Source organism: Typha latifolia, chromosome 10 (genome assembly GCF_019914945.1).
Source record: "Typha latifolia isolate L0001 chromosome 10, TyphaL0001v2, whole genome shotgun sequence".
NCBI lineage: Eukaryota > Viridiplantae > Streptophyta > Magnoliopsida > Poales > Typhaceae > Typha > Typha latifolia.
In genome coordinates this window covers 8,611,579-8,626,456 of record NC_133095.1, presented here as the reverse complement: position 1 = coordinate 8,626,456, position 14,878 = coordinate 8,611,579, and the positions used below count along the sequence as shown (strand labels likewise).

The window sequence follows — 14,878 nt, the reverse complement described above, 5'->3', positions numbered from 1 at the left end:
ATGCATCAATACAGCGGATGAATCAGATGGCAGCACATTAAGACAACATATTTGATATATTGAATGGCAACATTGACAATTTGACTACCAGCTTCTAAGATTTCCTCTCAGACTTTTGGTAGCACTACCCACGACCGTCCTATGGTAGTTTGTTTTTTTCCGTTAATTTTTGACAAAATGGGGAAGTAGAATTTATTTGCTATCTCTAGCTAGGACTTGGGGGAGTAGTGTTCTTTATCATGACATAATATTTATTAACATATAGTTTGATGGGCTTAACTTATTTGCTCTAGTTGAATTGCTTCGTTATGGTATGATCTTTTGATATGTTTGATATATTTCATTGGTATGATCTATATGTACTAGGATATATTTGATAGTCTTTGACTTAGTCTCATTTAATTTGAAACATTGATACTTTGTTGAAAATGGACTCATGATATTGTTTTGAAATTATGATTGATGCAACAACGATATTTTTGCTGAACACAAAAAACTTCAAAATATATTATATAATCTAGATTTATTGTAAAGATCAAGACATAAGATTTCTTTTTTCAATTTTACTCCATGCCCAAACCTGTGGTGATGATCTCTTGCACTCCATGCTAAAACTCTTTCCAGAGTCTCCCTTAGGAGGAGCTTCATAAATGAGCATAATTAAGAGAGAAAGAATAGAGGAGCGTTCAAACTCTTTTTTGAGCGTTTAGACAATTTGAACTGAGAGAAAAGTTTGCTTAGGCATTCGAAACGGGTTTCAAGCATTCCTCGTTCAAATGGCCACCTAAAAACAGTGGTTGAAATAATGGTTCTACTTAGTCCAAAAGGTATTATTTCATGTGGGATGTGTCTCGTTATAAAAAAAGATGTCTATTCCTACTAAATACATCTCTAAAACTCGTTAAGTAAAGAGAGAGAGAGAGAGAGAAATAAAACAACAAAGATTAGTAGCTTCAATGTTTATTTATGAATATTTGAAACTTGGGTAATAAAGGCATCATATCCTGAAGATAGAATTTTAAAGAGTTTATTTGTTTATTGGTAGGAAAATTATTATCTTAAAGAAAGCTACAAATATCTTGCATTTACAATCAGGAGAGGTGAGAGAGACTGCTTGAGGTAGAGAAGGTAAAGCTAGAAGAAAGAGAGGTTGCATGGGTTAGAGAATGGATTGACATAGAGGTGAGAAAATAGGCAAGGGCATAAAGGAGCGAAAGGAGACCAAGGAGAGGCAAAGTTAAGAGTGGAGAACTCTCCTGGAAGGGATGAAAGTTGGGGAAGACACACCTAGGTGAAGAACTCAAAGAAGGTGATCAACTAGCTAGCTATGCACTGCTTGATGTTTCCTCTCTGCATACAAGTAGAAGCATCAGATGACTTGCTGATTAGATTTGTTATGCAAGAAAAATATATTATTATGCACACAACAACATGGCATGTAATAGAGTGGAGTTTGATCCAGTCTAGCTCTAACCGAGCTTGAATTGAAATTAATTTTAAGCCTATATTTGTTATTAAGCTTGAGTTAAAATTTTTTCAATTCAAACTAATTCCAAGCTCAAGCAGAGCTCGATACTAAACGAGCCTCTCAATAAGCAATTTCAAGCCTTAATCAATTTAAGCCAAATTTTAAGCCTAATTAAGATTAAATTAAATTAAACTTAATTTAGGCTTAAATTAAACTTGATTTAGGCTTAAATTAAACTTGATTTAGGCTTAAATCAAACTTAAAATAAGACCTAATTCAAAATTACAAATTAATAGAATTAAAATTAGAACTAAACTCTAAATCAAAATACATAATAATTATTTCAAACTTTATCAAGCCTTATCGAGCTTATTTGATCGAGACGCTTATGATCAAGCTTGGTTTGAATTATTTTCAAGCCTATTTTGAAGATCACGCTGCACAACTCATTTTCGAGCCAAGCTCGAGCTGGCTTGATTATTTGACAGCCCTAGCAACATGCAAGCAAAATTACTTAGAGCATTTGGGCTCCAAATATGAAGCCAAAAATGGAGCAAGAGCCCGGTGCACTCCAACCGAGCTCCATATATATTAAAATAATAATATAATATATATTATTATATTACCTATTTTAAATTACTTAATAGGTCATCTTAGCGTTATTATTTTTAATAAAAAATATATGGTTAGAAAACTCTCATCGAGATCTTTAAAATAAGACTAATATTTAATAGTTTCAGAAGTAATTTTAAATTACTAATTTTTTAATTAAACGCATCGAAATTATATTACACTAAATAAACATCGAAATAAGCATTACATGTCATTAACTAAAAATATCAAAATTATATTACATAAAATAAGTAGAAAGTAACCAAACATAATAAAAATAATAGATGTTTAATATTCTGGTAAGTCATCTCCGTAGCCACCGATTCCGGTTCCATAGCCACCGATTCGATTCCAATTTTATTTTTAATGTATTTCATATTTGATGTATTTTATATCTAATGTATTTTAATATTTAATATTTACATTGAAAATAATTTTGAGTAATTATATTTTAGGACACATAATTTATTAGACTTATTTTTATAAATAATAAAAAATTTAAAATTTAAATTAACTCAAAAATAATTTAATATTAGACTCATTTTAAAGGTCTCGATGAGACCTTTCCAATGGTATTATTTTTGTTAAATTGATTAGTAAAACTAATTATATACTCAGTTTAACTAACTAAATTATTTAATAAAAGATATAAATAAAATTAAAATTATTGAATGTAATAATTATTGGGCAATTTTAGTATTTTAAAAGGTTGAAATAATAAATGAAGCTGGGCTCCATTTTCATGGTGGAGCTCCAAATTTGAAGCCCAGAGCTAGATACAGTTTATTAAATCTTTAACAGAAATGCACAAAAGTAGATATCGAGATCAAAATACAGAGATAGAACTATGAAAACACCTGTTTTATTGTGAGACACCAAGAGGGGTAGAGCAGAGTATGTACATAGACTTCATATTTACAATTTGCTTCACCATGATTCTACTGGATGATTTCTCCAAAAAAATAAACAAAAAATAACTATAACTGATTAGTAATTATGTTCGATTCCAGGGAATCTAATTGTCAGCTGCAACACAGCCATCACATGAAAAAGCCTATCCCTCGATAAAATTATCTAGAGAGAAAAGGAAAAATGCCGCAGATGCAGTATGAAAAGGCAATCCAGGTTAGGAGAGTAAACTAGGTGTTTCAGTGGGATTCCGTGAATGGTCATGTGGACGATGATGCTTGGTCATCTGTACATCGCGCGTAAAGTGGGTCCGAGCTTTAGCATATGGAGCTTCCCTTGCTGCAAGAGAGCAGAGTTAAGAATTGGCAAAGTCTTGGGGCACAAATATGCTAAAGCTTTCGAACTTCTTACCAGCGGCCAATTTTTGTGCACGAAGGATGTTCTGTCTTCGTTTCCACCAACATGCTGCAAAAATGACTACAAACAAGAAAGTGACGAGTGACCCAAACGCGACGCCTATTTTGGCAGCAACAGACAGATGAGGCCCGCATGTAGGTAGGCCAGGAATCCCACATAGGCCTTCATTACCGGTAAAACTGTTCTTCCCATGGTTAGTATTTTTAACTGGTAGAGACTACAAATGTTCGAATATGAATGAAAGAAAGAAGCATGAAGTATCTGGTGAGCTTTTAATATACATGTTCTTTTATGTGGTAGAATTTTCAACAAATTTAAATAGTCTATGCGTAATATCAATAATTGTTCAAATTTTCAATGCATAACTATATCTTGCATATATCCCCTTTATTAGATGTTTGATGTAACTCCATCACAATTTAACTTGAAATTTTGGATTTAAATTAAGTATCGTAATTCATGAAACTAAATTTTAATCATTGAAATAAATTACATTACAAAATGATAACATTTATCTACTATTAATTGGTATAGAAGTTACATGCAATTTCATCTTGATTTGATATAAGGTTTGTGTTCAACTTGCAAAAAATTATTAACTCAATGTTTAACCATTGATTCAATTAAATCTAAAGAGCCTGTTTAATACTTTTTCCACAACTTTCATTCTAATATTATGGGTTATCTGTTAATCTGTTATCTGGAAGAAAGAAATACTTTCAGTAGGTGCAATAGTATTATTTTATTTATTAAACAATAAGTGACTATGGTATTTAAAATATAGAACCTCCACTATTTAAGTCAAATCCACTCCTTAGGCCTCGAAAAATGTCTCAACTCTCAACTCTCGAGCCAAAAAATGAGATTAAGTATTAGAATATAAAAAGATAAAAACTACTGTTCTCTAACAGCTTAAGCTTTTAAAACTATTGGAACTAATAGCTATTTTAGTTACCAAGCTACAATTTGGACATGTGACTAATGACACTGTCATCTGATTAATAAAAACTTCCTTAGATATAGCATTAGTAAAAATATGTTAGATTGACCAGTCTTTCTTTTTAACTATGATCGGAATAAAAGATAAACTATAGATGACCAACTAAAGCTCTATCAAGATATGCGAAGAAATTAGATTTGAAATAACAAGTAAAATGAAACCTTCTTTAGGCATATTGAAAATGAAAAAGAAAAATTAATTATTTCCATAGTAATAGCTGCTTACTTGAAGCTAGCTCTGTGCAGAGGTCTTCCTCCCAGATTGGCAGGGACTCTTCCAGATAGATAATTCCCATTGAGATTGCTACAATATAACATTACTTTGTATCTTAAGTAGACAGCTCATGCAAACTCCAACTAAGAAAGAGATGTATAAGCAATTTTCCTTACAGTATTTGTAATGATGTCAACTGTCCAAGACTCTCAGGAATAGAACCATTAAATTGGTTGTATGAAAGATCCCTATATAGAAATTGCTAACAGTCAGGTACTTCTGAAAAAACATGTTGGTGCATAGACTCTTTTGACCGAATGTAGAAATGATTTGAATAATGCTGTTGGTATAAGTTAAAAAAGGAAATTTGCATGCATATATGCTACAGATATTATATGATTGAATTGCATGCATATATCATACATATATGATAGAAGTTCTGCCTCAATTCATAAAAGGCTATAAAAGAAAGTGAATGTGCTAAGTCAACATAGAATATCAGCAAGAGAGAGAGAGAGAGAGAGAGAGAGAGAGAGAGGAATTTCTCTTTGAGTACTCTTGTATTTAACTATTTATTAAAAGAGCAGAGAAAGTAAACGTATAAGGAGATTTAGTCCCACATCGGAAAGTGATAAAGAAGGTAAAGAATTTATATAGATTCTTGGGCCTTCACCTAATAGCATAAGTTTTTAGATTGAGTTAGATTCTAAGGTTTGTGTCAAACCGTATTTTACTTGGACTGGGACTCCTCGTTTCCATAATAATTGTTACTAGAGCCCGATGGTTCGGTAATCCTAGACTACTCTTTGAATTGTTTGAGGCAACTAATTTGGTAGCTCTATTGAACATGCGGCTATACTACTAATTATTATTGAGACGGGAAGTAGTTTTTGGGTTGAGTTGGATTCTAAGATTTGTGTCAAACCTGAGAGAAATTGAGCACAAGATTGGATTGAGAGTAGTAGATTGGACTCAAGGGGGAAGCAATTAATATTGGATTCACATGTGAAGGAGGAGATTGTTGAGTATCACATATGAGATTTTAGTCTCACATCAAAAAATGAGGAAAAATAAAAGGGTTTATAAAGACTCTTAGACCTTCACCTAATAGCTTAAGTTTCTAAGTTGAGTTAGACTTGGTTTCTGCCAAACCCTATTTGACTTGTACTAGGACTCCATGTCTCCCCAAAAAGTTCTATGTTGAATATTATTAGATAACCAGTTAACTCAAAAAATTTAGCTGCTAGCTAGGGAGCAGGGAGGTGTCCGTGTCCGACACGGGTCCGGAGTATCCGTAATTAAAAAAAAATTAAAAAAAGGGGACATGTGCAGGACACTACTGGGACACGGGCAGGATATGGTAGGAATTTTGGCTAATATTTAACGGGTCAGGTTAGGTCAATTTTTGTTAATTTGGATCCAAAGCCTAAACCCAAAACTAAAAACTCTCCAAACCTTCCTACCCCACCCCCTTGAAATGAAAACCTAAATCTCTCAGCCCCAAATCCCTCTCAGCTGAAGACGATTGTGTGCGACGGCGAGCGGTAGTGCGACGGCGAACGGCTGCGCGACGACGAGCAGTTGTGCGGCGGTGAGCGATGGACGACTGCAACGAACGGCGAGGTTCTCTCTTTCTCTCACTAAAGCCTTTCATAGTTTCATTTTTCCTTGTTTTTTTATACCGAGAGGGCATTAGGGCTTAAATTTAAATATTTGTTGTTTATATTAATTCTAATTAGTGTGATAAACTGATTATATTAAATTTAAATATCTATTGTTAAATTATATTAAAGCATCTCTGCTCTATTAAAGTGTTAAATTTCTAATACATATTTCTTTTTAAATTAGTTTTTACAGCTTGATATATACTTCTTAGTTCTTCGAACGATACTTCTTAGTTCTTATAGTTTGATGGATTTGTATTTAACACTATTAGATTACAAACTTTTACTTTAGATGTATCAATAATATATTTATTTATTTATTTATTTATTTCGTCGTGTCTATGTCCTATATTTTCAAAATTTGCCGTGTCGCCGTGTCGGTATCATGTCATGTCCGTGTCCGTGCTTCATTGGCTCCTAGGTAACAGACCAAAAAGTATATCATGTCTTTAACATGCTCCCTCAATTTGCCCACCTATACACTAGAATAGCTAATATAAAGTAGGGACAAAATGAGATTTGACAAGGTTTGAACTCACGATTTGTAGGAAAACTAATTTTAATACTATGTTAGATAACTAATGACGCAAAAACTTGATCTATTAGATAATAGACAAACAATGGATATCATGCCTTAACAGGTACACTTGTATTTATGTCTCTCAAAAGAATGAGAGCTGATTTACCACTTATGTTCATCTTTTGACATTATATAACCACCAAAGGCTATCGTTGTACGAGGGAAGAAAATATTACGCAACAAAAGATTGTTCACGACGGCAAATTCACAATATCAGCAGTTTCAACTTTGAAGGGGATTCATGACTCAAATCAAATTAATACAAAATTCTCCAACCAAAGGAAAGTTATTTTCTTTGGAACACTAAAAATCACATGCCATTTGCAAGACGAAGTAGAGAACAATCAAAAATTCTATTCTGTATGCATATTTAGGTTCTAGAAAGCAAAGGGTTCAACCATGAAGAATAAGTAACCAAACAATTGTTTTCAAAAATTAAGACATACAATCTACATATGTATTCATTTCTTATGTAATTAGGGACAAAACAAGCTACTTTTTCTAGTATATGATATTCAGATGAAGTTCCCAACTAAGGTACATCACTCTCCAGAATTTTGCATTGTATGAAAATCACTAAACAACTCAAAGTCAATGCTAAATACATTGATTTGTCAAATTACCAAATAACAAGAATTGCCATTTTGAAAAGACCATTTAGGATACTGAACATTCTGTGAAAGCAGTGTACAACACAGCAATAGATGTGATGCAAAAATACTCTTATAAATTAACATGATTACGTGAAAATTCCCAACTCATGATTGAGTAGATGGAAAAGGAAAGAGTTACATGCACTGAAAACAGACTTTCCAGTCAGCATGGCAGTTGAAGATGAAACACAAAAAGTTTATTTGCATAAGATGATAAAGAAGTTCTTAGAGCACTGGCGTACTCACAGTATCTCCAACCCGGTAATAGTACCAAGAGAGTATGGAATGGGCCCTTTGATGCTGTTTTCACTCAAATTTCTGTTGAAAGCAGGAAAGGAATATATTGTGAACTAATTAATGAGGATTGATACACATGAAATTTACAGATAGGTTACAAGATTAATGTGCCATATTGAACCAAGACCAAGAATGTGAAGCTTTCTGAACTGTCTAACTCAACCAGCATGATGGCCTGGAAGATCCATTGTCTTAAGTAGGCTTTGGAAAAGCATAGCTGAAATTGAGTGCTCTTGGCTTTATGTGATTGTTTACGCTATGGCCACTAAAATCACTATCATTGAAATAATCCAATTGAGATGATAATGAGTCATGTCGTGCTTGATTCTTATAATCCAGCTGAACATTAAGAGCTCATCTTATTTTACTACGGACAAAGGAAACTAGGTCATTATTGAGCTGAGCTTGCTCTACTAATAAGCAGCTCTGATTATATGCAGCCAAGTCGTGATGTTTAAGGGATGCTAGAGACTCAACGTAGGTCAAATATGTCTTGTGAAGGCTCTCAATAATATATGTCTCTTTGGTGAACTCACATATTTTGCAGATGTTGTAGCTTGGAAATATCAGAAGGCAAGAATCCCCTTAGACCCTGGTTGTCAAGACCTCTGCACATTCCAGAAATAATTGGTTTCTCTCAAATAACAAACAAATATAATATTTGATACATAGTTAAAACATGAAAAATGCAAAATAAGATGTCATTCATTCATGTATTGCAAGTTATACTTTTGTGCCATTATGTAAATCCCATAGAAAAATACCTTATGAAAATGATCAGTTATGTCACCCTAGACTACCTATGTTGTTAACTTATCCTCATTTATATCAAGACACACTTAATTCCACAAACTTATATATGAGCAATATTTTCATGCTTCACCTGAAACTGCATAACCACAATTAACCATTTTAAGTTCTGGCTGTAACTAATGAGAAAATCATATCATGTATGGAGGCGTAGGATAAAAATTTAATACATAGTTATATATGATTTTACACCAAATATTCCTACTGTATATCAGTTTCCTCATTTCATTCGTCTAATATGAAACCAAGCAGCATTAAGAAGCTTCTGTAAGCAAATGTATCAGTCTAAACTATATGTTGGGTTTGGGATATCAAACTCATCCAACTTAACCTATTTGTCTTATGTTTGTCTTAGTTCTACAAACTTATAAACAGGTTAAAGTTGGTATTGCAAACTTGACCAATTAGCATCTAACAAGAAAAATGGTATAGAAGGGCTCTGTTGAATAAAACAAATGTGCTGTTGGGAGAGTAAGGGAGAAAGCTTTTTGTCTAGGTGTTTTGACTTGTAGAGAAGAAGAGGATTGGGGTTTATTTCTGTCTTCTTGTGCTTGTTACATATCCAAGGTGGGTTGAAATTTGAAAGCGATTCTTAAAGCTTTCTAGAAGAGAAATTTGCTCGACTGAGAATAGCTCGACTCCCAAGGAGGGTTGAAAAGGAGAGGTTCTCAATGTGGTGATTTTTTACCATTGTAGTAAGAGAGGTTGTCTCTTCTTAACTTGTATCTCTTGTCCTTGATAGCGGATCTTATTTTCTCTGTGCCCTCATAGACATCTGAATTTAGCTATATATATACTTGCATACCCACTAATATTCTGGACTACAAAATGACTACATTTAGTGCAGCATCTTACCTATTCTGTGCTAGTGTGCTATTTAACTAAATTTGATTGGTACATGACTCAGATTTTCACATGTCAAAAGATTTGATCCTTAATTTCCAATTGAAACTACAAACACGTCCGTCATGTTCACAACTGATTAAATCAGTCACATAACTAGATATGCCATGATTTCCATCTCTCAGATATCCCTTTCCCTAAAAAAAGAAGGCAAAATGCATTTTCCTTTTCAAGTTAATGGACAATTAATGAAAGATTAATATGTCAGAATTATTAGTGATCTTAAACTGCTTCTATATCATGGAAAGACAAGCTTGTATGGCTACTAATTTACTATATCTTGTGATAATAAGGAAATAAAGGTTGAGAAAGTACAGTCCATCTATAACCCATTTGCTGTATTTATTGTCAAATTGACAGTCCACTCCACTCCAAGGATGTTGTTGAGGAACACATGGGTCACCGTTCCAGCCAAAACGAAGAGGAAGCCCCAATGAGTTCTTCAGAGTTTGCAAAGCTTTGACTATACAATGGCATATAAATATGGGCTGGTGAGACATAATATTACAGAAAGTCTAAAAGATATTGACAATGATTAATCAAAAGAAGTACCTACCGGGATGCATGTTCATTCGTCTATAATGATGAAAAGATTCAGCTAGATGACTAGATCAGCTTCAATGGTACGACAAAAAGGTGGCTTTTTCACCACCCCAAAAGTATAAAAAGAATCTTGTTATTATGCAAGATTATTCACTAAAATGATTGTTCATGGCTATTATGCTATTGCTAAGTGCTAGATGCCTCAAATACTTGACAGCAATAAGAGAGTAAAAATTCCAATTAAACCATGTAATGAATTCAAATTTCAAAAATGAACTTTTGCAGCTAAAACAATTTCTTGTACTTCTTTTCTTTTGCTTGCTTCATCGTGTATGCAACTCGCTTTGTACTAGAAGTTTAACAAGAGTCGACCACTAGCTTCCATATTCTAATAGTTTGTTCTAGCAAATAGAATCTAAAAGAGGGTCAATCAAATTACAATCACCTGCATTCATCAAATTATGATCCCTCCTTCAAGTATTTAGTCTTGAATCATTTTTCTATTATGCATATGCTTATTTTTTATGTTTAGGGTAGTATTTTCTTTTTACAGTTGTTTAGGGTGTCATTTTCTTTTTGTCATTGTAAGATCTATATATAGACTATTTTTTTATCCAATCAGGGTTAATAAAGAATTTTGAGATTTTGCCTCCCTTGTGAGTTTTGGATGTGAAACCCTAATTTGACTATAGAGGTGTGAAACCCTACCTCTCTTGATTCCTTCCACCCACCATCTTTCCTAGAACTCTAGCAATCCCTATTGTTTCACATCACATCTATCAGGCCAACTGTAAGGAATATGATAGATCCATCCAAAGCACATTGCAGATTTTTCTCTTTTAGTATGTAACAACTCAGGAGATTTTCTAAACTTGATAGTCTATTAGCAACGTTAACGCTAGTTTGGGGTGTACATTTACTGAGCAGATGTTAGATCCAGTGGATCTAAGCACATCCTAGACAAACTCCTGTGAAATTTTCTATGCTCCTTTTGCATGTTTAAAGGTAATTAAATTTTGAATCACTAGGAAGAAGCCAAGGCCAGCTGAGGAATGTGCAGGAACAGATGTGCAGCTAGAGTAATAAAATTTAAAAGTACAAAAATGAAGAATCAAGCCAATCAAAAATAATTGGGAGTTGTGGATTTTTGATGTTGAAAAATGATGAGTCAAATCACTAGCAACAGTCAAAAGTAAAAAAAGTTTCATGTTTAATGATATATTCAGTGACAGTATTAAGTTCAAGGGAAACAATAGTCATGCTCAGGTTATAATCACATAATTGAACAAGGATAAATCACATTACCGAAGGCAAATTTCATTTGTTCATTTCATTAATAAAAGAGAAGATAAAAATAGCATCCACTAGAACATACTATAAGTTCATTATTAAATCATGTTCGATGAGAAATGGAAAACTAGTCTCTTCCATGTATACTAAGAGTGAATGCCCATGGATCTCTTCAAGTTTGACCATTCTTCACATTTTCACAACGTTAGTCAAAGAAAATGAGGTTGAACATAGACAATTATCCTTTAAATTCAGACAAGTTACCAGGTTAACTAGAAAAAGAAAATGACAATGTCATAGTAAATCAGACAATTGGATAATTTGGTAGGAACAAATAATATAACTTATGGTTGTTACTAGAGTGGTTATTCACCAATGCACTAATGATCATGCTACTTAATATAAAGTGGAAACTGGAAACATTCTTTTCCATCCTTGGCAGCTATAGCTAAAAAGCCTAAAATTAAAACCGTCGCACTAATATAGGTGGAATTAGGGCTCCTCTGGTGCTTTCTTGCTCTTTTTTTGTTCTTATCTCAACTCCGCTACTCAAGTTACCATATTCATTATGTCGATGAATGCACTTCCATCTTAAAATAAGATGAAAGTAAGAAAAAAGAAATTAGTAACACAAACTTACTTTCTTCAATTGAAGTTGTCATTTCTGCTGTAATAATCTCAAAGACCTCAATAGCATTGACAATGGCATGCGATCCATTGGTAGCCCGCAACATTATTGTCAATGTCTTCCCACTCACAGCAACCGTTGTATTCAGAACAAGAGCAGTATATTGTTCCCCAGTCCTGCGAATTATGTCAATATTCGGGAACACAATATCCCCATTTATCAGTATATCAAAGACTCTTTCTTCTTCCATATTTATTATTGGATCAATCTCAGCAAAGTGAAGCCATATTGAATAGTTCTTGTTTGGATCAACCTCCATTTCAAAGGACAAGTCAGGCTGCCTATCAGTACCCACAATTGCATATTGATAAAGCTTCTCTGGGTAATAATTTGGTGAATTTGATACCTCTGCTATAACATTTTCTGTGGATATAGATTTATCAGAGCTAGCAGAGAATGTTTTGGTCCCTAACCAGAATCTATCCCCACCCCAGTGATTGCCATCATAATCTTCATCAAAAGCCGGCTTCCCCGAACCGCAAGCCAATCTTTTGATGGTTTTAAGTACTGTTCCCTTTCCCCATGAGGGGCCAAAATTATATGCACTATCATCAACTTGAAGAACTTCAATCGAAAGGATGGATGGATCTCCATGACCAGTGCTATGGAAACAAATAGAAACAGATGTATCTTTAACAAATATTAGGGCTTCAGCAAATGATTGCTCGTCACTTCTGCTCCAACCTGACCTCAGAGAATTTATTAGGGTACCCTCAACAGAGACATCAAATATTGGCTCACTGTCAAGATTAGGATCTGCTACAAGAGCAAAGAAAATTCTAACTTCATAGTGTCCATTAGGAACATTGTTGATGTAATAACAATTTTCAGGGCCATCAGACATTGGAAAATAACGCAGGGTATTAAGTGGAGGGATAATATAACTTGGGCGTGTCGCATTTGCAAACCTTCCACCAGTATAACCAAAATCTCTATACCACAGTGTATCGGTAGGTTGTGTGTGAACATCCTCACGACTTCCACAGCTAATCCGAATGCCATATGGTTCTGCAAATAATAAGACACTGAAACAATGATTAAACTGAAGAAGAAACTAATAGTAGTCCATAGAAATACATGTACTTTTTTCACAAGTTTGTTCAGACAAGAGCAACAAAGTTAACTAATAAAAAATCTAAACCATTGTCTTGTAAACCGAGTTCTCAACCATTATATCATCACGGTGCCTCAACTCATGAGGGATCACATTTGCAGATCAGGGTAACTTCTCATGCCACACCACACTCTTCTTCTTGCTTATTCTACTTCGACCTAGACTATCTCCCCTTCCTCCATTTAGTAAACCATCAGCGCCTGTCTAAGAAGCGACTCCCATAGTGCATCCTCCAATTTTAACCAAGAAGTACAATATTAGCACTAGATCTTGCTCAACGTCCGGCTGACTTCTACAATGCCACATCTAGGTATCACAAATCTACCAGTCAGCCCTAAAATGAGCTGAACTGCACCAAAAAAGGACTAAATTTCCAACAAGACTAATAATGATCCAGGACTAGTAGGAAGACCTTTCTTGATTTGGCAACTGACGTAGGACCAACAACCAATGTACAAATCGGGTTAACCCATCTCTTAGATCTCTGAATCTAGTATAATCATGAAAGGAAAAGGGCAAAAAGAACAAAAAAAATTAGTAGAAGTATCAAGAACTTACCCTTATCTTGAGCAGCCAGAACCCATACTAGAGAATTGCTTGATAGAATGATTTGCAGCATCAGCAATTGGAGAATGCAGGATCCCAGCATTCTGCTGATTGCCGTCCGCTCCCTCTCTCTCTCTCTCTCTCTCTCTCTCTCTCTCTCTCTCTCTTTCTCTCTCTCTCTCTCTCTCGCTCAGATGGGTCTCTGGAGGCTTGGATTATTAGAATAAAGTAACCAAAAATTTGTTGTCATATTAGCGATTGTAGTGATTAGAAGGTCATTGTTTTAAGATTCTCTTTATTAGCGATTGCGAGAGAAGTAATTAATTATCTCTGGGGCAGGCCAAGGAAACAGAAGCTTTTGACTAGGAATTCTTTTTGCAGTGGGGAAGGGGGGGGGGGGGGCAGGACAAGATAAAACTACCTCATAATAACCCCCACTCCACTATAAGTGTTGGGACTTTTTTGCACATAACCACCCAACTTTCAATGTTATTGTTAAGAAACCAACTCTCATAAATTATGATTTCCTTATGTTATATTTGTTAGCCAATCATTCTTCTCTATTTCTATTCCAACCTTTTAAGAGAAATTAATATGTTATCTTTTTCTTCTTTCTTATTTATAAATTATATTTACCGCAAAACGAATAAATCTATGAATTGACTCACAAACTCAAGTAAAAATATGGATTTTGGTACTATCTAGGAGAGAATCTATCTTGACCTTCTAATTGATATATTATTTTTCAAAAAGAATAGAATTATATAGAGGCATATTTATATAAAAAGAGAAAGTGAGAACATTTGACAAGAGTGCTCGACACGGTGGTTCTTCGTAAATTTACTCATGAAAGGAGTTGTTGGGTATTTGCATATACTAAAAGGGAGGGAGGGGGTTAATTGTAATAAGACCGAACCGTAGGTGGCGATATGCAGAAGTCCTCAAAGGAGAAATAGATTTTTAGGGAAATTTGCAAAAACACCCTACATTATGTGAATTTTATGATTCGACCCCCACGGCCCACCTTATTGTTTTTTTCTTAAAAAACCCCTTTCTTTTATAAAAATATTCCGAAAAAATCCGAGTTAAGTTATACCTCATATTGCTTCTTCTAATATTTAGATTAATATTTTTAAAATTCTAAAGTTAACCTTACTATCTTAATTTTAGA

The 14,878-nt window shown here is 34.0% G+C and overlaps 1 protein-coding gene across 1 annotated transcript; it reads right to left on the bottom strand.

The window, feature by feature from the left end:
• Positions 1-2,922: 2,922 nt before the first annotated feature.
• Positions 2,923-13,927, bottom strand: LOC140796405 (receptor-like protein 4). Its single transcript, XM_073149443.1, has 9 exons — positions 13,720-13,927; positions 12,000-13,055; positions 9,842-9,989; positions 8,350-8,421; positions 7,763-7,834; positions 4,796-4,867; positions 4,632-4,709; positions 3,401-3,585; positions 2,923-3,328 (listed from the first exon to the last, which is right to left on the bottom strand). Exons 1-9 carry the CDS (start codon positions 13,808-13,810, stop codon positions 3,207-3,209), a joined length of 1,896 nt encoding a protein of 631 aa, XP_073005544.1. The 5' UTR covers positions 13,811-13,927; the 3' UTR covers positions 2,923-3,206.
• Between the last annotated feature and the right edge of the window lie 951 nt (positions 13,928-14,878).

Bases quoted from the DNA above. Each gene is read 5' to 3' on its own strand.
- LOC140796405 (XM_073149443.1), bottom strand. From the start codon at position 13,810: ATGCTGGGATCCTGCATTCTCCAATTGCTGATGCTGCAAATCATTCTA. The intron at 8,422-9,841 runs GTACTTTCTCAA...TGGAATGTGCAG, and splicing joins AAATGGGTTATAGATGGACT to AGGTCTTGACAACCAGGGTC. The intron at 4,710-4,795 runs GTAAGGAAAATT...GTTATATTGTAG, and splicing joins TTGACATCATTACAAATACT to CAATCTCAATGGGAATTATC.